The sequence below is a fragment of the Anas platyrhynchos genome, chromosome 2, assembly GCF_047663525.1.
Source record: "Anas platyrhynchos isolate ZD024472 breed Pekin duck chromosome 2, IASCAAS_PekinDuck_T2T, whole genome shotgun sequence".
NCBI classification, from domain to species: Eukaryota; Metazoa; Chordata; class Aves; order Anseriformes; family Anatidae; genus Anas; species Anas platyrhynchos.
The window spans coordinates 20,454,495-20,466,981 of NC_092588.1; the positions used below are offsets into that span (position 1 = coordinate 20,454,495).

A 12,487-nucleotide genomic window follows, 5' to 3' on the forward strand; every position below is an offset into this window, starting at 1 on the left:
TTTCAATTTTGAAAATCAAATTTTTACATATCTCCATGCTTTGTGTTATAGGTTGGATACATAGATGTTGATATTGGACAAAGTGTTTTCAATATCAGGAGGTTTTCATTGGAATAAAATTATACTTCACTATAGTTTTTAAAAAGCATTCCCTTCCAATCAGTTTGTACCTCCAATATCTGCACTATAGTTGGGCTCGTTTGTATACTTTGAGAAGCAATTTAATACAAGAGGAATAGTATAAATCAACCTTTAAATGTGCAACTTGGACTGTTAGGACTGAATATATGTTTGAGGGGTGAGTAAAGGAGAGGTGCCTGAAGACTGGAGGATAGCCATTGTCACTTTAGTCTTCAAAAAGGGCAAGAAGGAGGATACAGGAAACTACGGGCCAGTCAGTCTCACCTCTGTCCCTGGAAAGGTGATGGAACAGCTTGTTCTGGATGCCATCTCCAAGCAATTGGAAGAGAAGAAGGTTATGAAGAGTAGTCAGCATGGATTCACCAAGGGGAAATCATGCCTGACCAACCTCGTTGATTTCTGTGATGGCATCACCAGCTGGGTAGATGGGGGGAGAGCAGTGGATATCATCTACCTTGACTTTAGCAAGGCTTTTGATACTGTCTCCCACAACATCCTGCTAAGTAAGCTGAGAAAGTGTGGGATAGATGAGTGGTCAGTAAGGTGGGTTGAGAACTGGCTGACTGGCCGAGCTCAGAGGGTGGTGATCAGCAGTGCAGGGTCTGGCTGGAGACCTGTGACTAGCAGTGTTCCCCAGAGGTCAGTGCTGGGTCTGGTCCTGTTCAACATCTTCATCGATGACCTTGATGAGGGAATAGTGCCCACCCCCAGCAAGTACACCAATGACACAAACCTGGGAGGAGTGGCTGACATTCCAGAAGGCTGTGCTGCCATTCAGTGAGACCTGGACCGACTGGAGAGATGGGCAGGAAGAAACCAAATGAGGTTTAACAAGAGCAAGTGTAGAGTTCTGCACCTGGGAAGGAACAACCAGATGTACCAGCACAGGCTGGGGGATGACCTGCTGGAGAGGAGCTCTGAGGAGAAGGACCTGGGGTCCTGGTGGACGACAGGTTGGCTATGAGCCAGCAGTGTGCCCTTGTAGCCTAGAGGGCCAATGGGATCCTGGCGTGCATTAAAAGGAGTGTGGCCAGCAGGTCAAGGGAGGTGATCCTCCCCCTCTGCCCCAGTCAGGCCTCACCTGGAGTATTGTGTTCAGTTCTGGGCTCCCCAGTACAAAAAAGACAGGGATCTCCTGGAAAGAGCCCAGCAGAGGGCCACAAATATGATACTGTGCCTGGAGCATCTTCCTTATGAGGAAAGGCTGAGAGACCTGGGTCTGTTCAGACTGGAGAAAAGAAGACAGAGAGGGGGGATTTTATCAATGTTTATAAATACCTAAAGTGTAGGAGACAATGGGATCTTATGCTTGCATAAGAAACAGTGTGACCAGCAGGGCTAGGGAGGTGATCGTCCCCCTGTACTCGGCTCTGGTGAGGCCGCACCTTGAGTACTGTGTTCAGTTTTGGGCCCCTCGCTACAAGAAGGACATGGAGGTGCTTGAGCAGGTCCAGAAAAGGGCGACGAAGCTGGTGAGGGGCCTGGAGAACAAGTCCTACGAGGAGCGGCTGAGGGAGCTGGGCTTGTTCAGCCTGGAGAAGAGGAGGCTCAGGGGTGACCTTATTGCTCTTTACAGGTACCTTAAAGGAGGCTGTAGCGAGGTGGGGGTTGGTCTGTTCTCCCACGTGCCTGGTGACAGGACGAGGGGGAATGGGCTTAAGTTGCACCAGGGGAGTTTTAGGTTGGATGTTAGGAAGAACTTCTTTACTGAAAGGGTTGTGAGGCATTGGAACAGGCTGCCCAGGGAAGTGGTGGAGTCACCATCCCTGGAGGTCTTTAAAAGACGTTTAGATGTAGAGCTTAGGGATATGGTTTAGTGGGGACTGTTAGTGTTAGGTCAGAGGTTGGACTCGATGATCTTGAGGTCTCTTCCAACCTAGAAATTCTGTGATTCTGTGGGATTTGGCCAACCTCTTTTCAGTGGTTTGTGGGGACAGGACAAGGGGCAATGGCCACAAAATGGATCACAGGAAGTTCTGCATCAACATGTGAAAGAATTTCTTCACGGTGAGGGTGACAGAGCACTGGAACAGGATGCCCAGGGAGATTGTGTAGTCTCCTTCTTTCAATATATTCAAGGCCCATCTGGGTGCCTACCTGGGCAACCTGCTCTAGGGAACCTGATTTGTCAGGGGGGTTGGACCCAATGATCTCTGGAGGTCCCTTCCAACCCCTACAATTCTGTGATTCTGTGATTCTGCAAAGGCTTGTTGTTGGTTCATACTTTCAATTTCTTTGTAGAAAGTTAACAGGTAAAATTTTATATTGCTGTTTTGTGAGAATTGCTGACTGTCTTTCAGGTGAAGGAAGAAATGAAAAGTCTTGTTGAGAACAAGGGTGTCAACTCCTTCAAGATGTTTATGGCCTATAAAGATGTGTACATGCTCAATGATGAGGAATTATATGAAGCCTTTTCCTACTGTAGGGAACTTGGAGCAGTTGCTCAAGTCCATGCAGAGAATGGTGACCTGATTGCACAGGTAAGTATTTATCATTTTATCCATCAAATTCAGGAATATAACTAGTTATCTAAGCACTTCAATAGATCATTGTAACATAGGGAAAGACTTTTTCCCCTATTTAACTTCCAGGGAACTAAAGACAAACATCTCGGCCAAAATCCCAAATGATGCTTGTGGTGGGCCAAGAAATTTTAAGCTGGAGTATTGGGTTCAGGACAGACAGGAAACAAATGGACCTGTTCTAATGAGAGTTATGCTTGCAGAATAACATACACACTTGCAATATAATATATATTTGGGTAGACCTGTGCGGTGTCAAGAGTTGGACTTGATGATCCTTAAGGGTCCCTTCCAACTCAGGATATTCTATGATTCTATGATTCTATGATATATATTTGGCTGATGAAGAAAGCATCAGAGACTGACCATGGGCCAGGTTGAAGGGGGAACACTTGGACAAGCATTTACATGTCAGGTGTATGATACCTGGTCTTATACCTGGTCTCTCCAAACATAGTCATGTCATCTAACAGGACCAAATCCAGAAGTACAGAGGAAGCTTCTCTGGGCACAAAAGTTCAAGGTTCCTTTGTGCACGGACAGCCTCACTTTGTACTTGATGCTAATATCTCACTGATAAGTAGAGGCACTTGGAGTACATGTACAGTCTGATATCTTTGAGTTTCTTCAACTATTCTAGTTAAAAGTGCTTTGACTTTGACCATGTCCCATAACAGAAATGAATTTATTGCTAAGTAATCCCAAATCAGCCAAGCATAAACTCCTGTAATAATATAGGAACAAAATCTTGCCTCTTTAAACCTCAGAGCCTCATTCAAGAGGCTCTTGATGTGTAGCTTTGTACTTAGTAAGGATCTTTCAATTTTTTTCTAAAGAGGGGTTAGTATTGTCATCTCAGTTACTGGCTATGATCATTTCTGATACACAAATTGATACAGAATTAGGATTTTCAAAAGCAGTGATTTACCACTGAAAGCCAGTGGACCATGTTCTCTCAAGTCTTAGTTATTCTGAAATCTGTGTTTATTGAAAGATATAGTGTATTTCAGGTAACACAACAATAACTCCTCTGAAATTGAAAATATTCTAACTGACTTGTTCTTTCTCAAACTAACTATAGTGTCTGGTCTAGGATCCATTTGGCTGGCTACATGTTCATGACACCATGGTTGCACTTTAACTGACTCTTAAATGTTTTTTATGTCCAGAATTCTAAGAAGTTGCTGTCAATGGGAATAACTGGTCCTGAAGGGCATATTCTCTCACGTCCAGAGGAAGTCGAAGCTGAAGCAACACAGAGAGCAATTACCATAGCAAATGCTGTAAACTGTCCCCTTTTTGTTGTCCATGTAATGAGTAAATCTGCAGCAAGGGTGCTAGCCAGTGCACGAAGAGAAGGTAAAAGTCCTAATTCATTTATGCTTTGACCATGGCATTAAAGGAAGGGGCATTAATGTCCTACTTGTCCATGGGTGCTTTAAACCTTAAAACATCGGTGTCCATGAGTGGAGCTAAGCAGTGTGGCAGAACAGCAAATGGGATTGAGCCTTTCCTTCCCAGAACAAGCTTTTTTGTCCTTATGCTATATCTCCAAAGTTGCAATGATGGACAAGACAGCATTGCATTAAAAATTATATGACCAGTCCAAGACAATATATGCATTGCTATTTCTCTCCCTTGAGTTATAGTCTTCAAGCCTTTACCAGCCATTTAGGTGAGAAGTTCTGCAACAGAAATCATGGTGATGTTGACAGTGTCCAAAAGTCTTAATTCCCTCCAGGGAAAGGTTTCTCCAGTCATAAACTGCAGGGTTCACAAATAGTTCTGCCAGCCAAGGGAGCCTGACCCTCTTGGCCAGCTGTCGGGCAGGCTAAAATCAGTCTGTAGGCTGTAGGGATTCAGGTTTTTCTACATGCTCATCTATCCGTAAGTTCACCCAGAGCTGCCTATGGAACAGCACTATGAAGGGACATTATGTGAGTGGAATAAGTAGGACAGAGGCCGTGATTTAGGGGGCCGGAGTCCTTATGGGTTATCTTTCCCTGTTGTCTTTTCATCTGACCTTATATGAAATGCATACAGACCTCAGTTTCCTCATTTCTTGACTTTAGACAATACTTTTGCCAGCAGCATAGATTATTAATACTAAAATGCAGAGTCTGAGGTCTTGGACAAAAGTGCTATCAACACCAGCCTGACATTATTGTGATAAAATAGATGAATACATTTATGTGGAATATGTATTGATCATGACTTTTATACTAAGATTTTTCTGTTTCAAGTTTATAATATAATCACCAGCATATTGTTTAGAAGCACATTTTTTGGTACTGTGCTATGTTAGGTTTCTCCACTAGATGACAGTGCTGCTGGTACTGTGGATTGTATCCATACGTTTACAGTTCTTTGTACATCCATAGGTGTGGTGACAACGTTAATTACAAGAAACTGTAACAACACTTAAAATACTCAGAAAAAGACAAAACACTGGCTGTAAACGTAAAATACCTAAGACAGGAGGTGGTGATTTATAACACAGTAATCATGTAAAAAAAATCTATGTTGATAGTAAATACTGTAAAATATTGTTAGGCATAGGAATAGTCTGCAGTGCCAGTATGATAAATGACTTTATATCAGTATGCTTCTTCAGTGTTTAAAAAGAAATTGAAACAACTTACACTTATTGTTCTGCAAATTGCATTTAATAGCTTCCTGGGTTCATACAGTCAAAATTGTCAAATGCTTGCATTTATGCATCACAACACATAACATCTTACCATAATTAATTTCTATTCTCATGGGAGTATATATCTTAGGAAATAGAAGTCTAGGATTGATTAAGAAATTTGAAGGGAGAGCTAATGTACAACAGAGATAGGTAAAAACAGTTATAGGCTTTCGTGAGACTGGTCTGTGTTTGTTGTCCACTATTATAAATTTCAGAAAGTTATTTTCCATTATTCAGTTAAAGGTAGTATTTTGAAATGAAGAGTTTCAGACACACACACACACACACAAAAAAAAAAAAAAAAAAAAAAAAAAAGTAAATTCTCAAAGTACTGTATAAATGATATAAACAAATCTGGCAAAGTATTGCCATCAGATGGAGAGAAGTGATTCTTCCCCTCTACTCAGCACATTGAAGTTTTTTGCTCTTCTTTTTTATAAAACAATTTATATGAATATAGCTCTTGCCAGTCAGTTTCATGTGTAATGAAGAAGTCACCAAATCTAGTTATTTCCCAGAAGCTCAGAGATGTCAGAAAGACCAAACAAAAGAACACTTGCTGCTTAATATTTTTGTTGAATGCAGGAAAACGTGACAAATGGAAAGACCTGATTTATTAGCACATTACTCCAATTTTATGCCAGAGTTAGCAGACAGAAGCCAACTGAGCTAAAAGAGCTTTAATGTGGAATTTCCTTGTTATTTGGATTAAAACAGAATCTTGATATTATTGTGCCCTTCAGTCTGACTAGTCATGGCCCAAATGAAATGCAAGAAATTGCACAGTTAGCAGAATGTCCAGATATAGTCCGTTGAAGTTGCAGTGTTCATACTCAAAGTCACTTGTGGAAATGCCTTGTACTCTTTCCCACTCATGGGAACAAGAGGGGCTGTTCAGGTCAAATTCTGACTGCAGAAATATCGTCATCACCTGCAGAGCCTGAGTTAGAATCAATTCAGCATATACAGCTATGAGTTTGAAGAGTATCTTTTATTTTTTATGTCATGCGACTGAAGTAAGAAATTATTTATGGAAACTAAACATTTATTCTCTTCCTACCATTATAACTTTTGACATGTATAGTTATGCCCTAATGATATACAGTTCAGGTTTGCATTGTATGGAAGTTTCTTTAGCTCATTCAGATGCATTTAGGAAAGACTGCACACACAGACATACCCTCCTTTCCACTGACTTTGCTCATTAAAATCTGTCAAAAGCCTAACAGAAAAATAGAAGAGATACTGTGTATGCATGCAGAACTTTTTCTGTATCTATCTAGGCTTATGGCAGCCTTTCTTCAAATACTGTATTTGGAGTTGCCCAAGGAAGGCCAAGGTCCCCCTTCTGCTGCAGCTCTGGATTAGAAAAATACTAATCTGACTTATTCACTGAGTGTCCATATCACTTAAAGGGATAGCCTTGTATTCAGTGCTTTAGGTTTTGAAAATAAGATGAAAAGAAAAAAAGAAAAAAGAAAAAAGAAAAAAAAAAAAAGGCAAATGTCTGCTTAAGTCATTATTTTGAGACCAAAAAATGGTGGTGGTCTCCCTCTTAGTCCAAGTGTAAATCTGTAATGTATGCAGATAAGTGGTACTGGAAGCTTAAAATGCCCCAAGCCAAGGCATCAGCACAGGTACATCGGTTCAGTATGTCAGAGCATGCTGAGAGTGTTAGAGCAAATTAATAATGCTAATAGAGAGTCCCTAGGTTGTGGTAGAAGTTGTACTATCTACTACTTGGAGTAAATGCAATGTATGGTAATGTCAGAGCAGGTCTTGAAACCTTGGAGAAATAACAGTAGAACTATAGAATTTAATATAGTCTTCAGAAATGGGTATGAGGCCTTCTTGCAAGTCTAGCACAGAAGATTTAAGAAATGATAGTATCACACTGGGAAATATTTTTACAAGAGCTGAGCTCCTCAGAAACTACCTATGCAAGTGTAGCTGCTCACAGAAATACCAGAACCTAATGCACAGCAAGAATCTGCAATGGTTTGCTTTGTTGTTTTCCAACAGTACAGGTGAATACCTAACTTACACTCAGACAGAAAAAAAAAACGCTGTCTAGTAGTACCAAGCAATGACCAGTTGGGGTAATGTAATAATTTTAATAAAAATGGTATGTGATCACTAGAGTGAAATCTGAGATCCATCGTAAGATGCACTGTTTGCAGAGAGCGGGGGCAGGAGAAAGCTCCTGCTAGAATCCAGCAGAGACTGCCTTTAATAAGCACCAAGCAGCCTATGCATGGGTGTGTGAGGTCCTAGCTTGCTCTGGTTCTTTGGAGACCATCATGGTCAGTTGGCACTATCTTCTCCCGCATATAGAACTAGCTCTATCCAAAAGCTAGCAGTTGGTTTTGACTGGGGTCCTCTTCTGAGAAATCTAGAGTACTGTGCCACGTGGAATTAAAGTTCAGGAAATAACTTGTAAAATTGAAGTATTTATATATATATATATATATATATATATATATTATTTTTTTTTATTTTGGAAATGTTTTTACACTCTAGATTTATGTCTGGTGCCACATTTTTTTCCTGGTTAGCATGCCTGCAATTATAGCCTGACAGTTATAAAAGTCTGTTTGCTGTATATATTGACTCACATTGTTACATCATCAATAATTTCAGAACATCAAACAGGTGCTACCAAGAAATATATGGATCTTGAATGTAATTGGTGCAACTGAGGACTATGTTCCTTTTGAAATTTCAATCACACACCTAGTAAACAATGTGTAAACCGCATTATAATATATCTGTCAACAATTTAATTAAAAAGCTTGCCAAAGCAATGCTCTTATGAGAAAATATATTGGGAAATCACCAGCAGAATATTCAGAACAGAGATGCTGTGTTATAGCTTAGTTTATTATGTCCCTCCATATGTTGGTGTTTAATTTGAAACAGTCGTTTAAATTCAAACCCATTATAACCAAAAAGATCTGAAATGGGAAAAATACAAGGTATGCATTTTTATGTTACTTGATGATGATACTATTCCTTTGCATTTTTCAGGAAAGGTGGTTTATGGGGAGACTATTGCTGCTTGTCTTGGCACCGATGGTACCAACTACTGGAATAAAGACTGGGCTCATGCTGCAGCACATGTAATGGGTCCGCCACTAAGACCAGATCCTTCTACTCCTGATTTCCTCATGAACTTACTGGCCAAGTAAGCAGATGAACAAACAGTGACAGCTGATGCCCAAATACTCAGCAATTTTTTTCTAAGTGTATAATAGCAGGTTGATGCCCTGGAGATTTTCTAAGTACAGAATGTTGTATTATCAGGAAGGAGAAATGGAAGGTGAAACAACAGATAAAAACATTTTTGTTACAGAAATTAGAAACTGTTCAGATTTAGTTTCTCTGAACTCTTGTGGCTTTCTTTCCCCACATGATTTTAATCAATAAGCCTTGCCTTGCTAGTTCTGCAGCAAAAATTGAAAAATAACCAGGGGAACAGTAAGGCTGTATGTTGGTGGGAAATTTGTAAAAAGTGGTCACAGCTAGAGGTTCTGTTTTTTGTTGTCAACTCCGTTTTTCACATGAAATTTGGATGCTACATAGAAACTAAGCCCTCTGTCTTCTGAAGGCAGATATATCTTGTCCACTTCATACTATCTGCTTCAAAAGGAATTATGAACAGAAGTGTCCTTCTGATATCAGCAGTTAATGAAATGTGTTTTGCTGGTATTTTACTTACCAATAAACCCTAACTCCACAAAAGAGCTGAATTTGACCTAAGAGTCTTTGAATATATGCCTGAACACAGTTTGACTGGTGGTAGTACAAGTCTGGGTTAACTTCACAGGGAGTGACACAATCCAAAATTGCTCTAAGGGAGGATGACATTGAATCTTTTGCTCTGGGCGAAGTGGGACAGTTCTGCATTTGTGGGACACCTTTGACACATCCAAATTAAGTGTGGTTTTGGTGCTTATTGCCTTCTGCAGGCTTTCTGAAGAGAAACTGGCTGTCACTGTTAAACTAGTCTTAGAGGTTGGAACAGAAGACTGGCTTACAGGGTATTAACAGTTTTTCTTTGCAGAAAAACTGGATCTACTCAACGGATTTTCCTGTGTGGCACTATCTGGTACATGATCCAGTTCATAATGTACTTTGTTTCTCCGTAGTGCTGACCTGTCTGTGACAGCGACTGACAATTGCACTTTTGACATATGCCAGAAAGCTCTGGGAAAGGATGATTTCACTAAAATCCCTAATGGAGTGAATGGCGTGGAAGATCGGATGTCAGTCGTATGGGAAAAAGGCGTTGTAAGTATATCAAGATATCTGAACAAGGAGGTAATTTGTATCTCCAACAAAATATAGTCTTTCAGCAGAATCAGCTCTTTAGTTTTATCAAATGTATTTATTACAGGGTAACTCCTTGATCAGAGACCATAACAGGGTCCTCACTCACGCTTTATGGTCCTGGGAGATGGAAAAAGATTCTTGCTGCTTAACAAATAGCATGTGAGAATCATTTCTGTTGTTTACCAGCGAAGGACTGCTGTTGTTTCAGTGTTAAAGCACAGCGGCTGGAGAAGTTTCCACAGTGGGTGTCTGCCTGACAACTTCTATTTTGTGTTTTCAAGCAGAGGAAACAAGCTAGAGATATGAAATGTTTCTCTTATTTATGTCTCAGTCGTGTGGTGTGATGAGATGAGCACCTTCAAGTTCTAGTGACTTCAAAATTTCAGTGCCATCGTGAGAATGCTCAGTGCTTCCCAGGACAATATCCTTTAACCTCTAAACAAATATAAATATGAAGGCCAGTGGCCAGGATTTTTGGATATGGGGTAGTCTGGTGGGGGAGGACGTGGGCTAATCTGATGAGGGATCTGCCATGTACTGGGTGTTATGATTGCTCTGGCTGACACAATACCCTCAAGTTCTGGAGACTCCTGTTAAACTTTTTTAATTAAGTTCTCTCACAGCAGGGAAGTATTCTAGTTATGCACTACAAAGTATATTTACTTGTCATAGTAAAATTATCTACCTTACACCGTTGGTAAGGACATGTTTCAGAATCTCTCTTATTTATCTCTATTTAGAATTCATCTCCAATTTGTGTGTACAAAGATGACATCTGCCTGCCTTCACCTTTGGCATATCTCTAGTGAGATATTTTTTTTTTTGTGGTGTAAACTGTAATTTAATCTGATCTGTGGTTAGTGTGAACGTAAGACTTAAATATGTACATCAGTGCTACTTTTGAACAGTTTGTCCTGTTGGGCAAGGTAATTTTTTCAAAGGATTCTTCAGTCAGTAATATCCTCCATTTTCTTATTTGTAAAATACTATATAGCTGTGAGAATTTGTCTGGAAAGATTCCCTCCCTTCCCACTCACTGTTATTTAGAATAATGATGTTCACCAGCTTCTTTATGTTTTTCTTCTCCAAAGACTGCTCACAGGCAACCATGCAAACATGGTTTTATGACATTCAAATTCCTATACTGGCCTATACACACCATTACTGCCAATGTAGCTGGCTTTCTAAGCAAACAACAGTCACAGATGAGGTAGTTATGTAGCAGTGACCAGTCTTGAAACACGTGTATCCATTCTTGTTTGCCATTTTGGTGATGTGTCTCACTCTGTCTTTTGTACTTCTCAATCTCAAATATTTACTGAAGAGAACTACCCTCTGCATTATTGCTGCAGAGGATTTGCAAATCTCCTTTTCTATATTACACACCATGTCTTGCCTCTCCCTTCCAAGTTTTCACATCCACATTATTAGTCAGTCTGATGTCTGCATTTCTTTAATACTGTATCACCATTTTCCAAAACCACGATATTCATGAAATGTTATGTCTCCTGAGGAAACTGCTGAACAGGACTACAGAGTAAAAGCCAGCTAAATAAATTCAATTCTAGTTGACTTTTAACTATATCCACAGCTGTAATGTTGTCTTTTTTTCCCCTTTTGTTATGAGGTAAACTAGCATAAAGTTAGTATTCAGTGAAAGTACATTGCAGAAGGTGCATCAGAGACAGATATTTTTCTTTTAATCTCTTTAATAAATTGATGTGATGTGATTTTGGCAGAAAGCTGTCACTCATCCCAGCTTTTTCAACAATAAAAGCATTTTTTCTTCCCTTATTCTAAAAAGTAATGAGTTTACTTCTGTGTACTCTTCTTCAGCACAGTGGAAAAATGGATGAAAACAAATTTGTAGCTGTTACCAGCACAAATGCAGCAAAAATCTTTAACCTTTACCCAAAGAAGGGGAGAATTTCTGTGGGTTCTGATGCTGACATCGTAATTTGGGATCCCAAAGCTACCAGGTATGTATGCGTAGTTGTTTCCTTCCATCCAACCCCTCTGTAGGAAACAATATCTCAAAGCATTTGTATAGCAATAAGCCTTTAGGGAGAGCTTATGGTGTTTTTCAACAGCATTTGATGTGAATTATTTACAGGTTATTTATTTGGCTCCTACAATAGTGCATGTAAGTAGAGATCCTTGACCTCTAGATGGATTTAAAAATAAATAAATAAATCACCTGAATTGCTCACGAAGTGCAAAAATAGCAAGATCCATACATTATACTACCAGTGCTTGGTATCCTAACAGTAAAAATAGCCACTTTAGGATCTTAGAGTAACTCTGTTAAGTGTTTGAGTATGTTCAGCTTCCTTCCACTGCAAAAAGCAAGGAGAGGAGCATGCGTTCCTGAAGAGTGACCCATTACAATCTTGCATTTTGAGCTTAGAGCTACTTCAAACATATTCAAAGGTAGTCAGTATGGCTGGTGAAAGTGTGGGGTCCTGACCTTCTGACGTTTCTTCCTAGTAGAGTGAGCCATGAGTGAGCTTAGGTCTGAAGCTGTACTTGCTTACACTTTTATTTAAGGAGTTTTCTGGATTTGTGCACAGCCTAGAGTAGAGCTTGTCACACCAACAACAAGTGCACAAAAGTTATGCTGATCTCTCACTCTACGTGACCTGATGCCGTGGTATATTTATGCTACAAAGGACATGCACTGTCTTTTTGTGAGCCTCAACTCATACAGCACACAGTGTACTACAGCTGATTCCTGTCTTCAGGTATATTCACACCATCAGCCAGATCCATAATCAGGCCACTATAAATATCTCAGGAATCT

General features: G+C 40.0%; 1 protein-coding gene across 1 annotated transcript in view; it reads left to right on the plus strand.

Annotated features, from left to right (window-relative positions):
- Nucleotides 1-12,487, plus strand: part of DPYS (dihydropyrimidinase) — a 32,730-nt gene that overhangs the window by 6,938 nt on the left and 13,305 nt on the right. The window contains exons 4-8 of the mRNA XM_072034387.1: nucleotides 2,442-2,621; nucleotides 3,833-4,022; nucleotides 8,383-8,539; nucleotides 9,504-9,645; nucleotides 11,524-11,666. Of these exons, the coding sequence (XP_071890488.1) occupies nucleotides 2,442-2,621; nucleotides 3,833-4,022; nucleotides 8,383-8,539; nucleotides 9,504-9,645; nucleotides 11,524-11,666 (812 nt within the window). The remainder of the gene's footprint in view (nucleotides 1-2,441; nucleotides 2,622-3,832; nucleotides 4,023-8,382; nucleotides 8,540-9,503; nucleotides 9,646-11,523; nucleotides 11,667-12,487) is intronic.